At 34.2% G+C, this 24216-nt stretch overlaps 2 protein-coding genes across 2 annotated transcripts; one reads left to right on the top strand and one right to left on the bottom strand.

The window, feature by feature from the left end:
- p2rx3a (purinergic receptor P2X, ligand-gated ion channel, 3a) lies at positions 1–13304 on the top strand. The gene is made up of 12 exons (XM_056472360.1): positions 1–230; positions 3178–3313; positions 3394–3465; positions 3550–3619; positions 3736–3838; positions 4529–4606; positions 6142–6283; positions 9460–9596; positions 9681–9774; positions 11470–11535; positions 11618–11695; positions 12233–13304. Exons 1-12 carry the CDS (start codon positions 97–99, stop codon positions 12350–12352), a joined length of 1230 nt encoding a protein of 409 aa, XP_056328335.1. The 5' UTR covers positions 1–96; the 3' UTR covers positions 12353–13304.
- A 38-nt stretch (positions 13305–13342) lies between these two features.
- zgc:113229 (uncharacterized protein LOC550612 homolog) lies at positions 13343–23868 on the bottom strand. Its single transcript, XM_056472359.1, has 6 exons — positions 23745–23868; positions 22881–23648; positions 20970–21109; positions 20236–20728; positions 18502–18717; positions 13343–14520 (listed from the first exon to the last, which is right to left on the bottom strand). The coding sequence occupies exons 1-6, from the start codon at positions 23748–23750 to the stop codon at positions 14230–14232; spliced, it is 1914 nt and encodes a 637-aa protein (XP_056328334.1). The 5' UTR covers positions 23751–23868; the 3' UTR covers positions 13343–14229.
- Positions 23869–24216: the final 348 nt, after the last annotated feature.

Genomic DNA, 24216 nt, shown 5'->3' with positions numbered 1-24216 from the left:
GATGTGCAGTAGTGAGGAGCGTGTTGGTTTGTCAAGCAACAGATCTCAAGATTTTCTTCAGCGTACACTTGTTAGCGTTAAGCTACACACACTACTATGGCTCCCAGAGCGCTGAGCTTCATCAAAGGGTTCTTCGTCTATGAAACCGCCAAGTCTGTAGTAGTGAAGAGCTGGTCTGTTGGAATAATCAACCGGGTCGTTCAGCTGTTAATTATTCTGTATTTCATCTGGTAAGCTTTGACTAAATCTTCTTCTCACTAATATTATTTTAAACTGGTTTTGTACTTGAATCTACAGTTGAAGTCTTTGTTTTACAGAGCAAGGAATTTTTCACAGTATCCTATGACTTTTTTTTCTGGAGAAAGTTATTTCGGCTAGAATAAAAACAGTTTTTAATTTAAAAAAATCATTTTAAGATCAATATTATTGGACCCCTTAAACAATATTTTTGCAGTTGTCTATGGAACAAATCACTGTTATATAATGACTTGCCTAATTACCCTATTTTGCCTAGTTAACTTAATTAGCCCAATTTAACTCCTTAAATTGCACTTGTATACTTAATTCTTGTATCTTCAAAAACATCTAGTAAAATCTGATGCACTGTCATCATGGCAAAGATTATTAGAAATGAGTTATTGACTATTATGCTTAGAAATGTGTTGAAAAGGTGTGCTTTAAACTTAATCAAGTCCATCTGAGTTTTTTCAGTATTGTTTTTCTCTTGTTATGTATAAACAGTTGAATTCAAATATATGATCTGTCCTGTGAATTTTTTTTTTTTTTCGGTGAAGACTGAGAAAGCCTTATTTATTTAAGTTTGGTTTGAATAATGACACTTATATTTTTTAAAAATAATATTAAGATCAATATTATTAGCCCCTTTTTCATAATTATTATTATTTTTTAATTATTTTTGATTGACTACAGAATAACCCTTTAACTGCCACACCAAGAAAAAAGCAATAGAAACATTTTTGGATTGCATTTCTTAACTCCTAATGTCACTAGTTAACACACTCAATGCATTTTTTTCAAAACAGCCCATAATTTCTAAAATATGAACCTCTACTAAATGGTTTATATGTTGGTTGATGGTAAAAGTACTGGAATTAATACATATACTATGTAGCCATAAGCCATAAAATATTTTAAATTCTCATTTAACACAGTAATTTACACTTTTTTTTTTTTTTTTTTTTTTTACAATAAAACCAAAATCAAGTGAAGTGATTTATTTTTTTTTAATAAACCAACAATGCTATGTAGTGTGAATCATTAATAGATACAGTCATGTGAGTGTGTGTGTGTGTATGTGAGAGAGAGTGAATAATGTGTGTAAGAGAGAGTGCGAGAAACAGTGTGATTGTACCTGAGTGTGCGTGCGCGTGTGTGAGGGAGAGAGAGAGAGAGATAGAGTAATAGAGAGAGAAAGTGTATGTACAGTATTTGAGTGAACATGAGCCTCCGTTTATTTTTTCCCCAATTTCTGTTTAGCGGAGAGAAGATTTTTTTCAACACATTTTCTAATAACTGATTTATTTTATCTTTGCCATGATGACAGTAAATAATATTTGACTAGATATTTTTCAAGACACTTCTATACAGCTAAAAGTGACATTTAAAGCCTTAACTAGGTTAACTAGGCAGGTTAGGGTAATAAGGCAAGTTATTATATAATGATGGTTTGTTCTGTAGACAATTGAAAAATATATATAGTTAAGGTGGTAATAATTTCTGCTTTTATTCTAGCCAAAATAAAACAAATAACTTATACTTTCTTGTTATAAATAACAAATACTTTCTTCAGAAGAAAAAATATTCTTGAAAATACTGTGAAAAATTCCTTTCTTTTACACATGATTTAAAATATTTAAAATAGAAAAAATTCTTACTTCAACTTGTATAGTTGAAGTCAGAATTATTAGCCCCCCTTTGAATTTTTTTTCTTTTTTAAATATTTCCCAAATTATGTTTAACAGAGAAAGGAAATTTTCACAGTATGTCTGATAATATTTTTTCTTCTGGAGAAAGTCTTATTTGTTTTATTTCGGCTAGAATAAAAGCAGTTTTTAATTTTTTTAAAGCCTTTTTAAGGTCAAAATTATTAGCCCCTTTAAGCTATATACTTTTCCGATAGTCTACAGAACAAACCATCATTATACAATAACTTGCCTAATTACCCTAACCTGTCTAGTTAAACTAATTAACCTAGTTAAGCCTTTAAATGTAATTTTAAGCTGTATAGAAGTGTCTTGAAAAATATCTAGTCAAATATTATGTAGTCATCTTGGCAAAGATAAAATAAATCAGTCATTAGACGTGAGTTATTAAAACTATTATGTTTAGAAATGTGTTGAGAAAGGGTGACGCAGTGGCACAGTAAATAGTGCTTTTGCCTCACTGCAAGAAGGTCGCCGGTTCGAGCCTCCGCTGGGTCAGTTGGCGTTTCTGTGTGGAGTTTGCATGTTCTCCCTGTGTTCGCGTGGGTTTCCTCCGGGTGCTGCGGTTTCCCCCACAGTGCAAAGACATGCAGTACAGGTGAATTGGGTAGGCTAAATTGTCCGTAGTGTATGAGTGTGAATGAGTGTGTGTGGAGGTTTCGAAGAGATGGGTTGTGGCTGGAAGGTCATCTGCTGCGTAAAACAAATGCTGGATAAGTTGGCGGTTCATTCTGCTGTGGCGACCCCAGATTAATAAAGGGACTAAGCCGACAAGAAAATGAATGAATGAATGTGTTGAAAAACTCTTCTCTCCGTTAAACATAAATTGGGGAAAAAAAAAATAAACAGGGGGGCTAATAATTCAGGGGGGCTAATAATTCTGATTTCAACTGTGTATATATATTATGAATTTATTATGAATAATAAATGGCAGTAAACGGTCAAATAAATTGCTCAACAGACAATTGTTTTCATAACATAAAGACAAAAAATAAATAAAAAATAAATGTTTTATAAGACAACACAACATCAATCAGTTTGCAACATCAATCAGCATAATGAGCTGTTTTTTATATAGTTAAGGATTAATAGAAGTGAATGAGACAGGAAATCTCCAGCCAATAAGGTTCCAATGGCTGATAAGGCCATTACGTAAAAGAATAAAGTTAATACAATAATTAGAACAAGAACATGTTCACTCACCTTGTTGTCATGTGTGTGTTTGTGTTTACAGTTGGGTGTTTATGCATGAAAAAGCGCATCAGCTCCGTGACACAGGAATTGAGTCTGCGGTCATGACTAAAGTGAAGGGTTTGGGTAACTTCAACAACCGTGTGATGGACGTAGCAGACTATGTCATTCCATCCCAAGTAAGCAAATGCATATTTGAATAGTGAAATATATGAATAACTCTGCAAAGTCTGAGATGAATGTTTCTGCACATTTTCAGGGAGCCTCATCATTCTCTATCATCACCAACATGGTTGTCACAGCCAATCAGACGCAAGGATACTGTCCTGAGGTGAATCTCAAACCTCACAAGAATTTGTAGACTTTAAATGCACTTTAACACACACTCTTTCTTTGCATACTCTTTCTTTTTCAGGTCGAAAAAAAGTTTTTTTGCACTTCTGATGCTGATTGTGAGAAAAAAATGGGTTTAAATATTGGAAATGGTGGGTTAATTTTTTCCCTAAGGCAAACATGACTAGCAGATTTCATTATACATGCACTCTAAAGCAGAGCAGTGTGCTAATATGTTTGCTTCTGATGCATCTTTGTCTTTTCACAGGTATGATAACAGGCAAATGCTTGAATAGTAATGGAACAAGTAAAGATACATGGCGTTGTGAAATTCAAGGCTGGTGCCCAGCAGAAGATGACACCATTTCTGGGTAAGTACTTTTTTTTTACAATAACTTTTTTTTTTTTAATAAGTATTATTGTTTTAAAGCAGCTTTAAAAAAGGTACACATAATTGCATTACAATCAAATTAAGTTAAAGTTGCAATCAATGTAAGTTATTATATACAGACATACACTGTAAAACCAATAAATTAAGGTAACTCAAACCATTTGATGAAACCAATTGCAACAAATCATTCAAGTTTAAAAACTCATTCTAATGAGTGCTGTGAACTTAATCCATTTGAGTAAATGAAGCAATTTGAGCACAGTTAAACCCAATAAATAAAGAGAACTCAAACCAACTGAGTACTGTAAAACCCAATAAGATAAGGCAACTCAAACCGTTTGAGGAAACCTATAGCTACAAAACATTTAAGTAAAAAAAAACTTATTTCATCTAAGTTGAATAAAGAGGTATTTAATTAACTCATAACCTTCAACACTGAGTTCAAAATTCTTTTCAAATGGGTGGAATTAACTTTCAGTAAATTTTGAGTTAACTACACTCATTTCATTTGATAAGCTGACTGTTGGGTTTTACAGTGTAGTTAACATGCAATTTTATAGATGTCTATGTATACATGTTTAATGAAATTTGTGTATTAAGAAATGAATAAATAAGAAATGCATGCTTTTGGACATATAGTTCACATTTTATAGTTTAAATTCTCACCCAGAGAGCCGATGTACGAGGTGGAGAATTTCACCATATTCATCAAGAACAGCATTCGATTCCCTCTGTTTGGTGTCTCTCGGTGAGTTTCTGACCTTTGCACAAGAATTACAAACACTGAAAAAAATGATTCATTGGAATTTACCAAATTTTTTACAAAAGTTTTTCAAACAATTTTTATTGTCCGAATTTAAACAAATTAAATTTAGTAATGTTCAACTTAATTTGTTTGTTTAAATTCAGCCCATATACATAGTTTGCAACCACTAACCTTAAAAAATTTAGTTAATTCAATGAACAGTTTTTTTAGTGAACCATACACTGTAAACAATGTTGGGTTCCACACAACTGTTGGGACAACAAAAATAAATTAATTTAACATATTAGTTTTCACAAATGTGAGTGGATTGAACATAAAACAATTAAGTTTTTTCAAAAAACTCTCAAGAATTGTTTTGTTTAGCTCAATTTAAATAAGCAGTTTGGACAAACGGCAAACATAGTTTTTGGGTGTATATATATATATATATATATATATATATATATATATATATATATATATATATATATATATATATATATATATATATTGTACAATTGTTGTATATATTGTATATATTATTGTGTAAAATATAATATGCAAATTCGGCCAAAAAATATTTTTAAATAGAAATAAATTTGCCTATTAGTGTTATTCATCAGCTGGCAGCCCTGAATTGAAATAATATACTCCCATTTTGCAACAAAGCATTTTTGGTAACACTTTATTTAAAGGTGTCCTTGTTACAAATGTTTCATGTAATTACCATAGAATTGAGAATTAATTATGCATAATTACATAACCAAAGCCTAACCCGCATTCAAACTCTAGTCACACAGTAAGTGTTGTTGATTAATTTTACACAGTAGCTAAATTGATAGTTACACTGTAATAACACCTTAAAATAAAGTGTAACTGAAACTTTAAACTAGAGATGCCCAAACTAGGGCTTTAGGGCCAAAGTTGGCCTTTTGTATCCTTTGATTTGGCCCGCCATGCAGAGGGATTCTCATTTCTATTTTTAATGTAACCTTTTGTTTGTTTGTGTATTTGTTTGTTTGTTTGTTTGTTTGTTTGTTTGTTTGTTTTATTGTTGAGCTACAAACTGAAATTAACTGTTTCAATTAAATGTGCATGAATCAGATTCTTTTTAAATATACATACTGTCACTTATCAAATAGAGGACAAAGCAGAAGACATCAGCGTGCAAATGCAGGCAAAGGCCAATTCCGCATGACCAGTGTATTCAGCATTGAACTCCATTGTTTAGATATTTTAAATGTTTTTTAATGGTTTTATTGTAATAACTTTGTTAAAATAATATACACATTTTAAAAAAATGAATGCATTAGTAAATACGCTTGAAGTATTTTTTTTCTATTTATTTACTAATATTAGGAAATAAATTAGGATTACTCATGGCAACTTTAATGTAATATAGTTTGCTGTATTTACTTTCGCCCCCACAGCTCTCGATCAAGCTTGGATTTTGGCCCTTTATAAGAAAAAGTTTGGCCACCCCTGCTTTAAACAGATTAAATAATTTCTGATTACCTGTTTCTTTCTTAATTTCACAGGGGTAATTTCCCTTCAAGCTTAGACAAGTCTTATATTCAGTCCTGTAACTTTGACCCAGAGAGCCATCCATTCTGTCCCATCTTTAAAGTGGGAGATATCCTGAAAAACCTCAACCAAAGTCTGGAAAATATTACAAAGATTGTAAGTCCATTCAGCTTTTCTATTTCAATTTCTTTTTAATTTATCAAAGAGATCCATTTCATATTCATCTTATAATTGATCCATTAGATCTCTCAGATAACTGCTGTTGCATTGTTAGAACAAACCTTAATGCATTTTGTCTTGATTGGCCTGGTGTTAATCCATTTTAATAGATTTTTCTAATAAAAATCATCAAAAGAAAGGCTGCAATTTTATTATATAAGCCAGATATGCCACCCATTTATTTGATCAAAAAGTCATTAAAACGAGTAAAGTTATGAAATATATTATTACAATTCAAAGTGATTGTTTTTATTTAAATATATTTAAAAATATTATTTATTTTGTGATGACAGCTGAATTTTACCCCAGTCTTCAATGTCACAATGAATTGTTCTAATGTGCTAAATAGAGGGCTCAAAAAATTTTTTATTATAATAAATGCTTAAACTGGCTGCTTTATTATTTATGTACTTACTTTTGTGTGTGGAAAACTTATTACTATTCAAATACATTTAAAAATATATGGATATTCATCAGGTTTTTACGTTAAATTATCAAACATGACAGTAAAAAATATCAAAGTTTAAACAAAAAAATGAAGGAGAAAAAATATTTTGAAAATAAAAACATTGATAAAGCACCAGTATCCTAATAGAGCAGCAAATCATGTTAGAATGATTTCTGAACGATCACCTGAAATGGAAACCTGGAGTAAAATGTTGAAAGCAAATATTCAGCTTTAAATTGAATTACAATAAATTGACAGCGATTCGTTTGAAATCAAAAACCATGTTAACGCTTCCTATTATCGAGTGTATTTTGGGACATATAGCCTACACATCAAACGTGCCCACCCACAGGAACTAATACAGCTTCCATTAAAACTAGTACAATTCCCATTGCAACCATTAAACCATTTAAAACATTACCAATTCTGTGAGGGTTTCCATTGCTTTTTGCAGCAGGTAAATAATTAATTTGAGTGGGTGTTTCAAAAGTCAATATTTTATCTTTGGCTAACAAAAATGTTTGAGACAATAGAGAGAAATAAAGGGCTCTCGATCACCCTCTGGGGGAGAAAAAAAGGATAACGAGGCTGAACAAGTGTCCTTTCCAACAATGAAAGCAGAGAAAACAAAATTAAAGAATTTTTATATTAAAGTTATTATTTATTATTATTTATTTAAAAAATCAACCATTAAATCCATAATAAAACGTTCGAGGTCATAAGCAAAAGCGCACAGCACCTGGTATTCCCAGGACTCCAAGTACTAACCAGGGCCGACCCTGATTAGCTTCCGAGATCAGGCTCGTTTTTTCTTTTTTTTATTAAAGAAATTGCAAATACATTTTTACAAATTGAAAGACATTACAAGACATTTTAAAAAACAAACAAAAAATGCGGTGGCAGTAAGCAGACGCTGAGGTGAAAAGAGGTATTTAAAGAATCCACATTGACAACACTACCAACCAAAAAAATGCAGCTAAGAAAGGTCCTTCATTGTTTTTTGCTATTAATCATCTGATCACTATTATAAACGTTTACAATTTTCGAATTTAACAAGATATCGTTTTGCCATAATGCTGAGAGAAAGCTGGCTTATGCACTAACTGGCCACTTTATTAGGTACACCTTACTATTACCGGGTTGGACCCCCTTAACTGCGTTAATCCTTCGTGGCATAGATTCAACAAGGTACTAAAAATATTCCTCAGAAACACTGTGGTCATAAAGGGATAGACATTGTCATTGTCAGCAAAAATACTCAGGTAGGCTGTGGCATTTACACAATGCTCAGTTGGTACTAATGGGCCTAAAGTGTGCCAAGAAAATATCCCCCCCACCATTACACCACCACCAGCAGCCTGAACTGTTGATACAAGGCAGGATAAATCTATACTTTCATGTTGTTGATGCCAAATTCTGACCCTACCATCCAAAGCAGAAATTGAGACTCCTCAGACCAGGCAACATTTTTCCAATCTTCTATTGTCCAGTTTTGGTGAGCCTGTGCGAATTGTAGCCTCAGTTTCCTGTTCTTAGCTGACAAGAGTGCCACCCGATGTGGTCTTCTGCTGCTGTAGCCCATCCACCTCAAAGTTCCATGTGTTGTGAGATGCTCCTTGGTTGTAAAGAGTGGTTATTTGAGTTACTGTTGCCTTTCTATTAGCTCGAACCAGTCTGGCCATTCTCTTCTGAACTCTGGCATCAACAAGGCCACAGAACTGCCGCTCACTGGATATTTTCTCTTTTCAAACCATTCTATGTAAATCGTAGAGATGCTGTGCATGAAAATCGCAGTAGATCAGCTGTTTCTGAAATACTCAGACCAGCCCGTCTGGCACCAACAACCATGCCACGTTCAAAATCACTTAAATCACCTTTCTTCCCCATTCTGATGCTCGGTTTGAACTGCAGCAGATTGTCTTGACCATGTCTACATGCATAAATGCACTCGCTGCCATGTGATTGGCTGATTAGAAATTGCGTTAACGAGTAGTTGGACAAATGTAACTAATAATGTGGCCGGTGAGTGTATATATTTAACTGTGTATATATAAAAAAACGTTCTCATACATGCATTATATTTAACCTTAGATGTTGTTTGTGGATGTTTCAGACACTGGACTTGACATAGAAGCACCAAACGCATTTTAAATTATGGGTTGTACTTCCGGTTTGGGGAACTTCTATTCAAAGTCACTGTAAAATAATAGAATAAATAATAAGTTTGTGCTACAAATAATCTTTAGTAAATAAAAAGAAAAGAAAATTCTGTATTGGTATTTGTGTCATCAATAAAGTGGGATCTTCTGAGTATTTTGTTCTTGCAGATTAATTTGTTTCAGTGGTCTGTACAATTTAGTAACTTTTAACATGACCCTAACATTACTCTGGAAAAACCCTGAGTGTGGGGGGTTATTATTATTATTATTATAGTCTGCTGACAAGTCGTTTATTGTAATAAATTTTCTTTTAATGTTTGATGGTTGGTGGTTTGAGGAGATGGTGTAATTATATAATGATGATAATGATGACAGAATGAAAATAATGTTGTTTTTGAATATTCTTAAATTTGCTGATTGTTAACTTATTATTGTATTTGATAACATTTGACAGTTTGTTGTGTAAAGTGACAGTGAGCTTTTGTTGTTGTTGTTGTTTGTTTCAGGGAGGAGAGATTGGAATTAACATAAATTGGAAGTGTAATCTGGACTATGATGAAGAGAACTGCAATCCCAAATACTTCTTCACTCGCTTGGATGCTGCTTTTAAACACAGCAGTGTCTCTAAAGGATATAACTTCAGGTAGACAAAACATACATATACACTCATATACACATACATTATTCCATGCTTTCTTGGGCGCAACCTGCTTTTTGTGTGTTCCAGGTTTGCTAAATACTATCAATCGGAAGATGGGACTGAGTATCGAACGCTTCATAAAGCTTATGCCATCCGCTTTGAAATAATCGTGTCTGGCAATGTGGGTATAGTTCTGTATATTATAAAGTCGCACTGTAAATAATTCAGTTATCAGTAGCTGGGTTTCCATCACCCTGTGTTAATGCACATTTTGAAGCATCAAATGAGAAACAAGTGACAGAAATGCCAAATTTTAAATGAAAAGCTCTTAATTCGCTAAATGAAAAATTTGACTTGCTTGAGGTGGTTATGGACTTGGAACCCTAAACCTGAAAGTTAATGCAAATATAATGGAGATGGAAACACATTTGCCAAATCAACTGCAACATGTGACATATGCAAACATTACACCCACGTGACCAATCCGCTGTCTCCATAAAGCCTTTCCACATTTTCAGATTTCTCAACAGTGGAAGACATCATACATAGGTATACTAGAAGGCAGTCAATGGGAGAGTACTACAAATATATTTTATGTGGTAAATAAATGAGTTTGCTCAAATAAAAAAAAGTTCATGATAGTGTTTTCACAACTTTCACAAAAAGGCACTGATAATGGCAGCCAGAAGAGAGAAAAAACTAATCGAATTTACTGTCCAATCAATAGATGCTACGTTAGAAACACATGCAAAATCATATAATAAAAAGTATAGCTTTATAAATGTAAAGTAACATAGTTTAAACTAAAATCTAAATATTAAAAACTCAAGGATTTAAGATGCTGATCATTGCTGAAATGCATCTTCACTGTCTTATGAAAAGAGTCTTTTATGCTTGCCTGGTTTACGGTTGGTTACAAGGTGACCAATATTAGTCAGCCACTAAAAAAACTTGATGGAAACGCAGCTATTTCTCATTTTTATTAGTGATTTTTTTAAAGAAAAGATTTGCTTTATGTTCAGATGAAAACCAAGCTGATATTTATTGTCACATCAACAAATAATTTTAAATATGTTAATTTTTTTTTATAAGTTAACCTTTTAAGTCATATGAGCTGTTTTAATCTGTTTTAAAGAGGACCTATTATGCAAAAACCACTTTTATACGTGGTTTAAACAAATTTATGTGGAAACAATGTGTGAATATAGACAGCCTCTAATGGTAAAAAAATATTAATTATATATTTTTTTATAATTACACTTCTGGTCTGGTCTGCAGAAACACTTTGATTGACATTTTCCCTTTTGTCATCAGAGGGGGAAAGCCCCGCCCCCCCTAGTGAGATCTCTTCCTCATTAGTATAGGATGTTAGTCTTGTCTTTGAATCTGCCACTATGCTGATGCACAGGTGTTTGTAGCTCCGCCCTCGTTTGAAAAGAGCACAATCTCATTTGAATTTAAAGCGACAGTCACCAAAACTGCACAATTTGGATCAAATAGGGGCAGTTTAGTTTGAAAGAGTTATAAAAAATAACATGTGGGGGTATTTTCACAAGTGATACTCACTGCAGAGCCACATAGGCAGAGCTGAGCTCCAGCAGAAGGGAGCTCCTCCTTGCTGCACTTCTTCTACAAGTTATGTCACTGAGGTTGGAGTTAGGAGCGGGCACATACAGTACACACTCTAGGGAAATTAAACGCATTTTACACCTTGTGAAAAGGGGCATAATATGTCCCTTTTAACTAAATGTAATGTAGGTTAACTTAAAATGACTTATCACTTAAAATCACTTAATTTAGAAAAGGAAACTAATATTTTTACAGTGCATTTATGTGACACATATGAGTTTGTGTGACTCTGCGTATCTATTTGCAGGCAGGCAAGTTTAACGTGGTGCCATTTCTGATTAATTTGGTCGCAGCATTTACTTCAGTGGGATTGGTAAGATCATTGTAACGCATATTAATACTGTGGAAAAAATGCATACAGACTCATAATATCTGACTGATGTTTGTTTCTGCAGGCTACAATATTCTGTGACATCATCCTTCTGAACTTTCATAAAGGAGCGGATGAGTACAAAGCAAAGAAATTTGAAGAGGTGTGGAAATGCTTATCAGATTTAAAGTCCACATGAACCGGAAGTTGAGACAGTTTTTTTTTTATTTATTATTATGAAGCAGTTCCTAGTGAAACAGAATATTCAATGATAAAACAGTGGGCGTGGCTTGTTTTTTCTACTGCGAGATGATTGGATAAGTAGACATTTCATTCATCAGAATAATTGAGAAAAGGGTTTCAGGAGAGTTAATACAACCTAACAGACTCCTCACCCTTTCTGTTTGCTATCAAAACTGACAGTTGGAGGGGTGTGGTTAAGTATGTAAGCCATGCCCAAACCTAAGACAGACAAAATCTGACAATTTAACTGAAAACAAACAGGAAGTGCATTTTCAGATTTCAATTAAAGATTAGAGGGGCAAACTATATTTTTTCTTAATGGCATGCAGAGATGAATTGTTCACCACAAAACTAGCAATGTGAGCTAACAAAATCATATGGTTCGTTTTAATTTCACATGTACTAAGTTCATTGTTTTAAAGTGCAATTTCTTATCTTTCTGTCCCCTTTCTTACAGGTATCAGGTGTTGTGTCTGAGTCTGGGAGCAACATACTCTACAAGGGCAGCCAGGTGTCAATCAAAGCACTGGAGAAAAACTCTGACTCAGGGACTTTTTCTATTGGACGTCAGGAGTGAGTCATGTGGTCTGTCAAACCAATGAGACTTTCAAACAATATAACTGCTTATTTCTGGACTTTTATGCACTGGCAATTTCTTAAGGTGGAAGTTTCATGTTTTATTCTGGTTTTAAGTTTGTCAAACATTTGAGCTGGATTCCTTAACAATTAATGACATCATTCAAGTAATACCAATTAAGAAAACACACATTCAGTATGTAAATATCCACACAATTAAGTCAAAAAGATAAAATCACTATACAAATAATACAAATGTAAAATGATATTTTATTTTCTGATGACATTCAGGGTAACACTTTATGACAGTCCTTTTTACATAAACAATAACTATGTATAATTACAAGAAAATAGAAACAATCCCTCATCACAGTAAATCCATGTCGTTTATAAATATTACTCGGTAATAATTATGTAATTACACTAGCAATGTAATTACACAATTAAAGTAAGTGTAAACAAATTCATATATGGGTCAAAGATGAGATGCCCTATTTTGGTGTCTGCGTCAAATTTAAAAAGCATATTAAAGTGCCTACTTTTACGTTTCAAATAATTCTGTGGAAATAAAATGTTAAAATATGGGTGATATATTCATTCAGTGTAACATTTAGCCTAATCATGTAAAAATAAAACAACATATCTACAGTTAAAGTCAGAATTATTGAACCCCCTGAACTATTAGCCCCCCTGTCTATTTTTTTTCCTAGTTTCTGTTTAACAGAGAGATTTTTTTCAACACATTTCTAAACATAATAGTTTTAATAACTCATTTCTAACTAATTACTATTAATAGCTTAAAGGGGCTAATAATTCTGACCTTAAAACGACTTTCAAAAAATTAAAAACTGATTTATTCTAGCTGAAATAAAACAAATAAGACTTTCTTCAGAAACAAAAATATTATTAGACATACTGTGAAAATTTCCTTGCTTTGTTAAACATTATTTAGGAAATATGTAAAAAAGAAAAGAATTTTAAAGGGGGGCTGATAATTCTGACTTCAACTGTACTGACATAAACCTATTGAAATAAATTAGGCATTAACTGGCCGTCTAAATTTATATTTTAAAAGATTGTAAATATCTTGCTGATAAATCTAGTGGTTTGCAGGACAGTGGCTGAAAGTAAAAAAAGAAAAAAAATTAATTAACAATAAATTAGCCACACAACCGTGATCTTAATATAAAGTCTCTCAATATTTCATCCAATGTTTTTGTGCTAAATATGCCTAACAAGACTTGTTGGTTTATTGTTAAAATGACTTACTTGTTAGTGGTTGTTTTCTGTAAATCATGTTAAAATTAGATAAAAGTCTTTTTGTTTTTCTCATAAAAATAAAACAGTAAATATTTAAAATTTAAAATAAAACTATATTGCTGATGCCTTTTAACAGACATTTTACTGATCTACATTTACAACAATTAAGCAGCAGTAAATCACATAATGTAAACAAAAAACAGTAAATATTTCATTAAGTACCATAATCATTCAGTGTGTAAAATGAGCAGAGATATTATTTTAAGAAGTTAAAAGTGCATCCAGTATTCATGGTTGATTTGTGTGTTTATTGTGAGTTATTTATGTAAATCAGCTGGGTATTCATTTATGTATAAAACATTGGGAATTTAAATTGTATGTCATTTTGAAATCATGAATATGTGACATTAACTCTGCTGTCTTTTAAAATGTTTTATATAAACTAATTAATTTATGGCATATCAGTGCGTCATTGGCATATCACAATCTCATTAAATGTTTTGTTTTTTCAGAATATGATAATTGTGTATTATGTGTGGCCTGCGGTGAGGTGTGTTTGAACAGTCTGTGTTGATATGAGCTGCAGAAGTGCAAGAGTGGACTCAAATGCAGAGTGAGTCAAAATTTATACTTTGCACTTTTTCCTCTTAAAGATGCGATCCACCTCGGTAAAGACGGCCGAGGAGAACGTTCCTCCAGACAGTCATTATTGTCCTCCTTTTCAACCTCTTCTTCTTCCTCCTCTTCCTCCTCCTCTTCATCGTCATCATCATCATAATCCTCATCTTCGTCGTCGTCATCATCGTCATCATCCTCATCCTCATCTTCATTGTATTCTGGCAAGTATCTGGCGGTTATGACGATCACCTCCTCAGCAAATCGAACTCGTCGAGTAACTTCCATCCTCCTCTGAGAGAGAAAAATGACATGAGCATCAATGACATGATGTCTGGTAACTGTGGACACTACTATGATTACAGTCGATTTCTAAAATTATACAATATGGTTACAATATATTAGAAATGACCAGCTTAATGAGATATTTATTTACTAAATCATACATAGTTGTTCTCAAAAATCACTGTTTACGCACCCTAATATAATTACAACTCATAAGAAAATCAAAAAGTCCACTAAAAGTCTCACAAAAAGTTTAACTGATTTATTTTATGCTCTTAATCACATATAAACATTGATCAGTGAACATAAACAGAAGTGCAAGGAAAGAGCTTTATTGGTTCTTAAAAAAATCATTTTTCCAAAAAGGAGTTTTCACACAGGCAGTTAATTTCGATGTGGTGATCCCTGATGAATAAAGGGACTAAGCCGAAGTAAAATGAATGAATGAATGTTTTTTCACACAGAGGAAATATAAAACCCATAATTTGGCATTCTTGATGAGTCGTTGAACCTAGACAAGCATATCAGTTCGCTTACTGCCTCCACCCAGCAAACAATTTTGTGTTTAATAGACATCTAAACATAGACAGCCTGGGTAAAATAAGGTTAAACTTGGGCAGTCAATGAAAATCTAATAGACATCAAAGAATACCCCTAAACTAGACTAATCGTCAAATAGACAAATTAGACAGACTTTAAATGTGTAGTCATTCATTTCTGTTTATTTGATGACTAGTCTAGATTTTGCCAATTCTTAGATGTCTGTTAGATTTTCACTGACAGCCCAAATTTAGCCTTGTTTTAGCCAAGATGACTATGTTTAGACATCTATCTTTTAAAAATAAAAAATGCTTGCTGGGCAGTTTTTATCAACTTCACTTGCTGTCTAAAGTTAAACATTTCTTAAATCCCACCACACTAAAGATGGCTGTCCATGCTTTTATTACATCACGATTAGACTAATGCAATTCACTTTACTGTGGCATTTCAAAATCACAAATTTCTTGCCTTGGTCCAAAATGCAGCTGCTAGATTCATTTGTAATAGTCGGAAACATGACCACATTACCCCTCTTCTAAGGGCCTCCACTGGCTGCCTATCCAATTCAGAATTGATTTTAAAGTGCTTTTATTGGTATATAAATCCCTTCATAAGCTAGCCTCAACCTATCTCCCAGAGCTGTTGCAATTTTACACCCCCGTAAGATCTCTTAGATCAAGTGATCAAAATCTTCTTTTAGTTGCTCAGTCCAGACTGAAACGTAGTCCACTGGTAATGGAACACTTTGCCCCTTTGAGATTAGAATGGCTTCATCACTATCTATTTTTATATCACTCCTCACACGTACCTTTTTAGCTGGGCTTACATTCATTCATTCATTTTCTTTCCAGCTTAGTCCCTTTATTAACCCGGGGTCGCTACAGCGGAATGAACCGCCAACTTATCCAGCACATGTTTTACGCAGCGGATGCCCTTCCAGCCACAACCCATCTCTGAGAAACATCCTTACACAGTCACTCACACTCATACACTACAGACAATTTAGCCTTCCCAATTCACCTGTACTGCATGTCTTTGGACTGTGGGGGAAATCCACGCGAATGCAGGGAGAACATGCAAACTCCACACAGAAATGCCAACTGACCCAGCCGAGGCTTGAACCAGCGACCTTCTTGCTGTAAGGCGACAGCACTACCTACTGCACCACTGTGTTGAGCTGAGTTTTTTATTATTATTTTAATCGTCCTTTCTACTGCTTCATTTTTACATTTATTCAGTCATTTTTTTGGCTTATTTTGATGTTTTATAATCTTTATTTTACTATGTCTTATATACAGCACTTTGGTCAGTCTTGTGGCTGTTTTTAAATGCGCTTTACAAATAAACGAACTTAAACTTGGTTCCGCAAAAAGTTCTTCAAAAAACTTTTTTTTGAGTAAAATAATATTTTAAAAAACTACAAAATATAAATATAAATTAAATTATAAATAATATATTGTTGAATGAAAGGTTCATCATGGAACTATCAATGCTAAAAAAGTTATATAATAATCTGTAGTTGTTTAGCGATCAATGTTTATATGTTAATAAAAATCTAATCTGTTTGTCAAAAAAATCGATTGTTTTATTCAGAAGATTTGGATTAAATGGTTTGATTCATATAGATTATGTTCTTAGAATATGTTTTATAAACTATTTGAAGTGTCAGATCTGGGTGAAAAGACTTTTAATGGTCATTAATCAGATTTATTTAAAAATATCTTCATTTGTGTTCTAAAGACATTCTGAATCTCTTAATGGTTCAGAAGGAGATGAATATAAACAAATGGTGACACAATTTACAATTTTAACTAAACCTTTTACAATAAGTAATAGTTTGTTTATTTTTTAAATAATGTTTCAGGGTTTTCACTTTTAATGGACAGGAAAGTATTGACAGAAAGGTGCAGAGAGAGAGAGGAAGGATTAGCACAGGACCACAGCAAGGTGAGAATCAAACTCAGGTTGCCGTGAGCACCGGAGTGCCATGTGTTGTCGCACTAACCACTACACCACTGCCGCTGACTACAATAAGTAATAGTTGATCAAAAATGAAGATTTCATCTCATTAATTATTCTGATGTCACTCCAAATTTGTATGAAGAATGATATCTGGCCACTGTTTTTTAAACAAGTGACCAAAGTAAGAAAAAAACTAAAATGTATCTTAAAAGGGGTCCATAAGACTACTTAAGACACTCTTTTCCAGCAGCTTTTCCTGCATTCATGAAAGAACAGCAAGAATTCCTTTAAATCAGATCTTTAGTTCACAGTCCAGAGTGATTTGGTGTACTGACTTACACTGGTTACACCAACATTAATACATTTTCAGTGAATTACATATCTTGTGTATATTGTAGTGCAAAATGTTGTGGTGTAGTTGTCATTTAAAGCTTTCAAATTCCTAAATATTTAGAATATAGTGAATATAGCTCGGGCTGCACGGTGGCGCATTGGGTAGCACGTTCGCCTCACAGCAAGAAATGAAATGTGTTAAAAAATTTAAATAATACATTTAAATAAGACAGAATATGTATGTGTTTTACTTTCTCTTTTGATCAATTCAATACAACTTAATAAAATTAATACAATAAATCTAACCACAAATGGTAGTTTGTACAGATGAAGTCAGAATTATTTGTCTTCCTGTGAAATTTTAATCATAATAAAATAGTTTATAAGAGCTGTTTAACAGAAAGAAGTTTTTTCAACACACTTTTAAATATAATAGTTTTCATTTCTAATTATTTATTTTGTCTTCATCTTGACAGTACATACTAATTTACAAGATGCTAGTATCCAGCTTAAAGTGCAATTTAAATGCTTAAGTAAGTTCATTAGGTTAATTTGGCAAATCATTGGACAACAGTTGTTTGTTCTGTAGCCATTGAAAAAAATAGCTCAAGAGGGCTAATAATATTGACATTAAATCTTATTTTAAAAACTAAAAAAGTAATTGTGTTTATTCCACCAAACTAAAAGAATATTCGAATTATATTAGAATATTAGTATTAGAGGAAAAAATATTATAGGAAATACTATAAAATGCCATAGCTCTGTTCAACAGCACTTGAGAAATATTTGGAAAAGAATACCATTTTTCACAGAAAGACAAAAAAAAATTGCCTTCAACTGTACTATGTGCTTCCTGAAAGCACTGAGGATGTTATTCATAGCAGTTCCTGATGTCACATTATCTGTCAACGAAGGAATTTTTTAAAGTGACTGGCATTGTTGAAGTCTTGGTCACATGACAAAGTAAAAACAGCCTCACCCAACAATCAATACAATAATGGCACTAAAACTACAACCATCTTGACACAACAACACATGTGCGTCTGTAGTGACAAACGTCATGTTCACACCCAAAACAAAGGTGCAGTCATTAATCTGAGAAGAAACAAAGTTAGTTGACATATCAGTCAAGAGAAAACCCATAGAGTATCCTACCTTTTTGACTGCAGTTTCCGGGTTTTCAGTGATGGAGTCTGGGACTGAGTTGAGGGAAGACGAGTTTGAAGATTGTGAGTTCATAAAAGAGCTGCTCTGCTCTTCCTCGTGTTCCATGTCCTCTGTCGTGTGTTCAAACAGATCTCTCCGTTTGGTCCAGTGTTCTCTTTTCCGGCTCAAAGATCCCTGGGAAGTTATTGATGATCTGTCTCTTGGCTGAGAGAAACGAAAAGGAACAATGAACAAATATTCCACATGTATTTTACATTGAGTGTAAATAGTAACAGAGTAATTAAGATAGTTTTCATTTTAAGCCTACTTTGAAACGGTTTTTGATACATATTTTTAACATTTCTTAAGTGTTAATTATTTAAAAAATATATAAAGGGATGTCAAATTTAATGAGTTTTATTGAAGAGTTCACATGAAAAAAACCTCTAAGTGCCATCTTTTCTTCTAAAATGAGCATCTCCTGTGTTTATTTACAGTTATTTTACATTAAATACAATGAAAATAACCATAAAAGTGAAATTACTGTACCTTCACACAGGAGTCTGAAAAAAATAGATTTTTTTTTCTCTTTGAAAAATATAATTTCAGGTGTCACTTAAAGGTTTTTGCATCTGAAATCTTCAATTTGTTTTCTGTATTCTTTGATATTTGTACGAATTTTAAGTAGTATTAAGTCAAGTAATTCAAGTCAGACAAAGTAATTAGAAAGCAATTTAAATACAATTTCAATGATGTAACAAATTACACTACTTGAAAAAAAGTCTTGTTGCCTATCCAGGTTTTAGGAACAACAAATAATAACTTGACTTCTAGTTGATCATTTGGTATCAGAAGTGGCTTATATAAACGGCAAATCCATCTAGATTACGCTTATTTTACCAAAATAAAAATATGATCATGCCTTGATTTTTAATTATTTAATTAGGACAGTAAGGTCTGACTTTGCTTAGACAAAAGTCTTGTCACTTAACAGAAATAATGTCCAGTATAGAATATAAAGTCATGGTGCAGTGGAAAAAGAATTAATATTGTGTATGACTCCCATGAGCTTGGAGGACTGCATCCATACATCTCTGCAATGACTCAAATAAGTCATGTGAAATGGCAAAGAAAGCGTTCTTGCAGGACTCCCAGAGTTCATCAAGGTTCTTTGGATTCATCTTCAATGCCTCCTCCTTCATCTAACCCCAGACATGCTCAATAATGTTCATGTCTGGTGACTGGGCTGGCCAATCCTGAAGCATTTTGACCTTTTTTGCTTTCAGGAACTTTGATGTGGAGGCTGAAGTATGAGAAGGAGCGCTATCCTGCTAAAGAATTTGCCCTCTCCTGTGGTTTGTATTGTAATGGGCAGCACAAATGTCTTGATACCTCAGACTGTTGATGTTGCCATCCACTCTGCAGATCTCTCGTACGCCCCCATACTGAATGTATTCCAAAACCATGATTTTTCCTTCATCAAACTTGACTGATTTCTGTGAGAACCTTGGGTCAATGCGGGTTCCAATAGATCTTCTGCAGTATTTGTGATGATTGGGATGCAGTTTAAAAGAACAAAATCTACCTTCTGCCACTTTTCCAAATGATCAACTAGAAGTCAAGTTATTATTTGCTGCTCTTACAACTGCGATCGACGACAAGACTTTTGTAAGGCACTGTATGTTTGAAGTAACTTGCCCAACACTGATGCTAACAATCAAACACTATTGTTTTTACTTTTACCTTTAAGCATGAAAGGTCCAAAAAAGGAATGAAGCCCTCTGTTCCTGTTTGGCTCGGGTCGGACACTTCAGTAGACATTGGTTGTGGATGACTATTCTCAGTCGTCTTCAATTCATTCAGATTAAAATCGTACAATTGTGATTGTTCGTTTTGTTGCTTGAAGTTTTGTGACTGGTTTGTAAATATGTCAGAAGATTGTATTGGATTTGTATTGAGATCACTTATCTGAGATGTGTTGGCTTGGTTGTAAACGGATTTATTGGAGGTTGAGTTCAGGAATGATGGTTGAGTTATAACTAAATGAGATTCTGTTGTATCTTTGTGAGTCCATTTACTGGTCCAGTCTTCTTCGTGTGATTGGTTAATACTTTTTGGTGGCTCATTTGATTGGTCTGATGTGCTGTGGTTAACTGAGAGAAACTGAGCCCACTCTGTGCCACTGAAGATCTCCTCCATTAAGTTAGAAGTAGTGTCGAATGCCAATAAACTGTCACTGACAGAAAGAATGGAAATAATGTTAGAGATAAAGCCAAACAAAACCAACTCAACCACAATAGTTGCACCCTTACTCTGAATATTTGTCATATTTTTTTTATTTTTACAGTTGTAACCCTTTGGGGGCCACACATTCCTTGTCGATGAGACAGGAGATTGACATGAAAGAGAAAGTGTTTTGTGGATCTCGGCCATGGAATGACAACTATGTCTTATATGAATATTTCTGGTGTGGTTACCTTAAGTAGCTTGGTGAACTGGGGCCTTCGTCTTCATCTGGTGCAGTGCTGATCATGACTTGGGGGATTTCTGCAGTCTTGGCAAGCGCTGCAGGTGTGTTGTTCACATCAATAGGTGTCGGTAGTGAAGAGTAATTATTCTATAAAAGTAATATAATATATAATAAAAGAATAAAAGGGAATTGCTTAGAAAATATGGTAGTTTTTGATTGGTGATCATCCATAAAGACATTCACAGATACAGAATTTGAATGGGGGGATGTTGTTACATGGCTGCTATAGAATTATTTGTGTTATGAAGTTGCTAAAACTGTATGTTGCTAAATTGTTGCTTAGATATTCATTTACACTGTTCTTGATATACTTATTCAGTTGCTATATTGATGTTGCTTGGTGATTTTTAAAGACATTCTGGCTGTGTCCGAAAGCTTTACCAAGCTTTACCAAGGCAGTAAAACACCAAGGCACATCAAAATCCAAATTCAGCTTCACTTCCTTTTTCTGGAGGTAATTTCTTCTCATCGATTTTTCAAAGGCAGCTTAGATGTGTTTCTGAAAGTTGAGCCAGAGAAGCATTGGACCGTCGCTCAGGTATCATTTTGTTTGTAAATATACATTTTTGACCAATGTTTGATGAGAAGTTAGTATTGTATTAAGCCGATATTCGCTTTGTTAAACTCTATTTAGTTGTACATGATTAAATCATGATGCTCTCTCAGAAGTCTCTCTGAAATCTGTTTTTTGAGGTGCCTTTGTACACAAACACTGCCTCCAGCATCGCTGTCTCATAGGGTAATTAGGCAACAAGTCACAGAGCCTCATCTTGTGTTTCGTATGCCTTTTTTATCACATTGTTATGAAGTTGCTATGGTGTTGTTAGGTAGTTATATTTAAATGTATCATGTATGCATTTCAAATGTTTTAAGCGCAATGCTGGCAGTTGGCACCCATTGACTTTATTCATTTCATTCTTTCACTACTTCTAACTTCGGCTTAGTCCCTTATTTATGAGGGAATGAACCGCCAACTATTCTGGCATATGTTTTATGTAGCAGATGCCCTTCCAGCCGCAACCCAGTACTGGGAAACACCCATACTCTCTCACATTCATGCACTCATTCACTATGGCATGTCTTTGGAAACCATGGGGACTCTACATAGAAATGTCTCCTGGCCCATTCAGGACTGGAACCAGCGATCTTCTTGTTGTGAGACGACAGTACTAACCACTGAGCCACCGTGCCACCCTATTGACTTCATTTTTTAGTAATTTCTTTCCTACTATAGAAGTTGATGGGTCCTATGAGCCAGCCTTTTTCAAAATAGCTACTTTCTGTTCAATGGGTGAAAGAAACACTTAAAGTTTTAATAGCACATGAGAACCAATAAATGATTAAATTTTATTTATACTTACTTCCAAGGCCGTTTATATTGAAGTTGATATTTAGCCGCACCATGTTAGTGTTTCTTAACATCTAATTTTTACAATGTGGGTGGTTAGTGCAACGCTCAACCCCCAACCTGGAGAACCAGGACATACACACATACTCTATGGACAATTTTGCTTACCCAATTCACTTATAGCGCATGTCTTTGGACTGTGGGGGGAAACCGGAGCATCCGGAGGAAACCCTTATGAACACAGGGAGAACATGCAAACTCCACACAAAAATGCCAACTGGCCCAGCTGGGGCTCGAACCAGCGACCTTGCTGTGAGATGACAGCGCTACTGGATTAAATGGTTATATATGGTAATAAATGCTTTTCATTTCGGGGTGAACACCTTTAAAATTAGCATGCTGTGATCTGCTGCTTTTCTGTGTCTGGCTTATAATTGCAATGATTTTATTGCTTTGCAAACCTGAGACCAAATTTAGATTCAAATGCAACATCCTCAAATTAATACTGACCTGTGCTTCATTCTGCATCTGGGTCTGTCCATCATCTCTTTGTCTGCTCTGTGTGCCTCTGCGTCTCTCTCTCCATCTCTCCTTCACACTCTGAGCCCACCTTTTAGGCTCCCCCCACTTCTTCCTACTTGTCTTTGTTGTTTTTTCTGGTTGCTCAATAAATCCTCCACCTATATTTTTCTCACTCTCGGCAGCCCAACTCCACTGACCCCTAACCTCGGTTTTGTCCAGCACCAAAGATGATGGTGTTAGTGTTGGAGCGAGAAGGTCAGGAGGATTTCTGAAGGTTTCTCTTTGGTATACAGGTGGCACATTTGACCTGATCTCCCCTCCCAGTGAAAGCTGTTTATTTCCAACACTGGAAGTGACATCATTAGATCTCTCTGAGATAAAACGCTTGTTTTCCCCCCATATTAATGGTGGACGTTTAGGTTTAGCAGATGATCCTGAGTGTTTAGTGATCCTTTTGGCAGGCTGTTTAGCAGCAGGAGTCAATGCACTCCCCAAATTAGGAGACTGTTGAGTCCAAGAGTTCTCCCAGTTATTCCAAACTGAGCTGCGACCATCTTGCTCTTTACTGCTGAGGGAAGTTCCAAAATGGTAAACTTTTGTTTTAGATGAATCCTCTGCTGATTCAGAAGCACTGCATGTTTGCATATCAGTGACTGAGCCACTGTTGGTCTGTTGATTGTTCAATCGTAATTTCTGAAGCATAGATTCCAGTAAGGCATGAGTGTCTGAGACAGAGTTCAGCTCCGCCATTGGGCTCTGTGAAACCACATGCGCACATATGAGTACAGACAGCTCACAAATACTGGATAGAAGAACACAAACAAGCAGAATGACTTTAGAGGCTCAACTTACATGCATCTTAGTTATAACTCCACAGATCCTTCATTTGTGCCACTAAGTTAGTCCATTCAAGTGTTTATTTCCATACATTATTGAGTTGCCATCAATTTCCATTCCTCTTGTGTTCTCTCAAAACATTTTCTTGATTTGTGAAGAAGTGCAGAAGGAAGGAGTGTGTAAAGAATGGTTAAAAAAAGGAAAAAGAGGCGTATCTAACACCCAGATGGACAGGTAAGACAAGTGTGTCAGGGTGAAACATTTAGTATTTTAGTCACTCCCTCTGGCCAGCCGCTGAATAGCTGAGAAACTATGCCTTAAAGTATGTTGAGAACATTTTGATGTCCTTCTATGAATCGCTGCGTCAGTAATTAAGGTATTTAGGCGGATAACTGCAGATTTATACTAATGTGTATACAAAGTAAAATACAATACATTATATGGTTGTATTGAAATAATCTAACTTTCTCTCATGGTGTAAAATATT

This window comes from Danio aesculapii, chromosome 14, assembly GCF_903798145.1.
Source record: "Danio aesculapii chromosome 14, fDanAes4.1, whole genome shotgun sequence".
NCBI lineage: Eukaryota > Metazoa > Chordata > Actinopteri > Cypriniformes > Danionidae > Danio > Danio aesculapii.
This window is presented reverse-complemented; position numbering and strand designations above follow the sequence as displayed.

What these genes read in the sequence shown, in the direction of transcription:
- zgc:113229 (XM_056472359.1), bottom strand. An exon ending in AGTTCACCAAGCTACTTAAG is followed by an intron (nt 20,729 to 20,969) that starts GTAACCACACCA and finishes TCTTTCTGTCAG; the next exon opens with TGACAGTTTATTGGCATTCG. An exon ending in CGGAAACTGCAGTCAAAAAG is followed by an intron (nt 14,521 to 18,501) that starts GTAGGATACTCT and finishes TTTCTCTCTCAG; the next exon opens with AGGAGGATGGAAGTTACTCG.
- p2rx3a (XM_056472360.1), top strand. Translation starts at nt 97, where the DNA reads ATGGCTCCCAGAGCGCTGAGCTTCATCAAAGGGTTCTTCGTCTATGAA. An exon ending in ATTATTCTGTATTTCATCTG is followed by an intron (nt 231 to 3,177) that starts GTAAGCTTTGAC and finishes TTGTGTTTACAG; the next exon opens with TTGGGTGTTTATGCATGAAA. An exon ending in GAAGATGACACCATTTCTGG is followed by an intron (nt 3,839 to 4,528) that starts GTAAGTACTTTT and finishes ATTCTCACCCAG; the next exon opens with AGAGCCGATGTACGAGGTGG.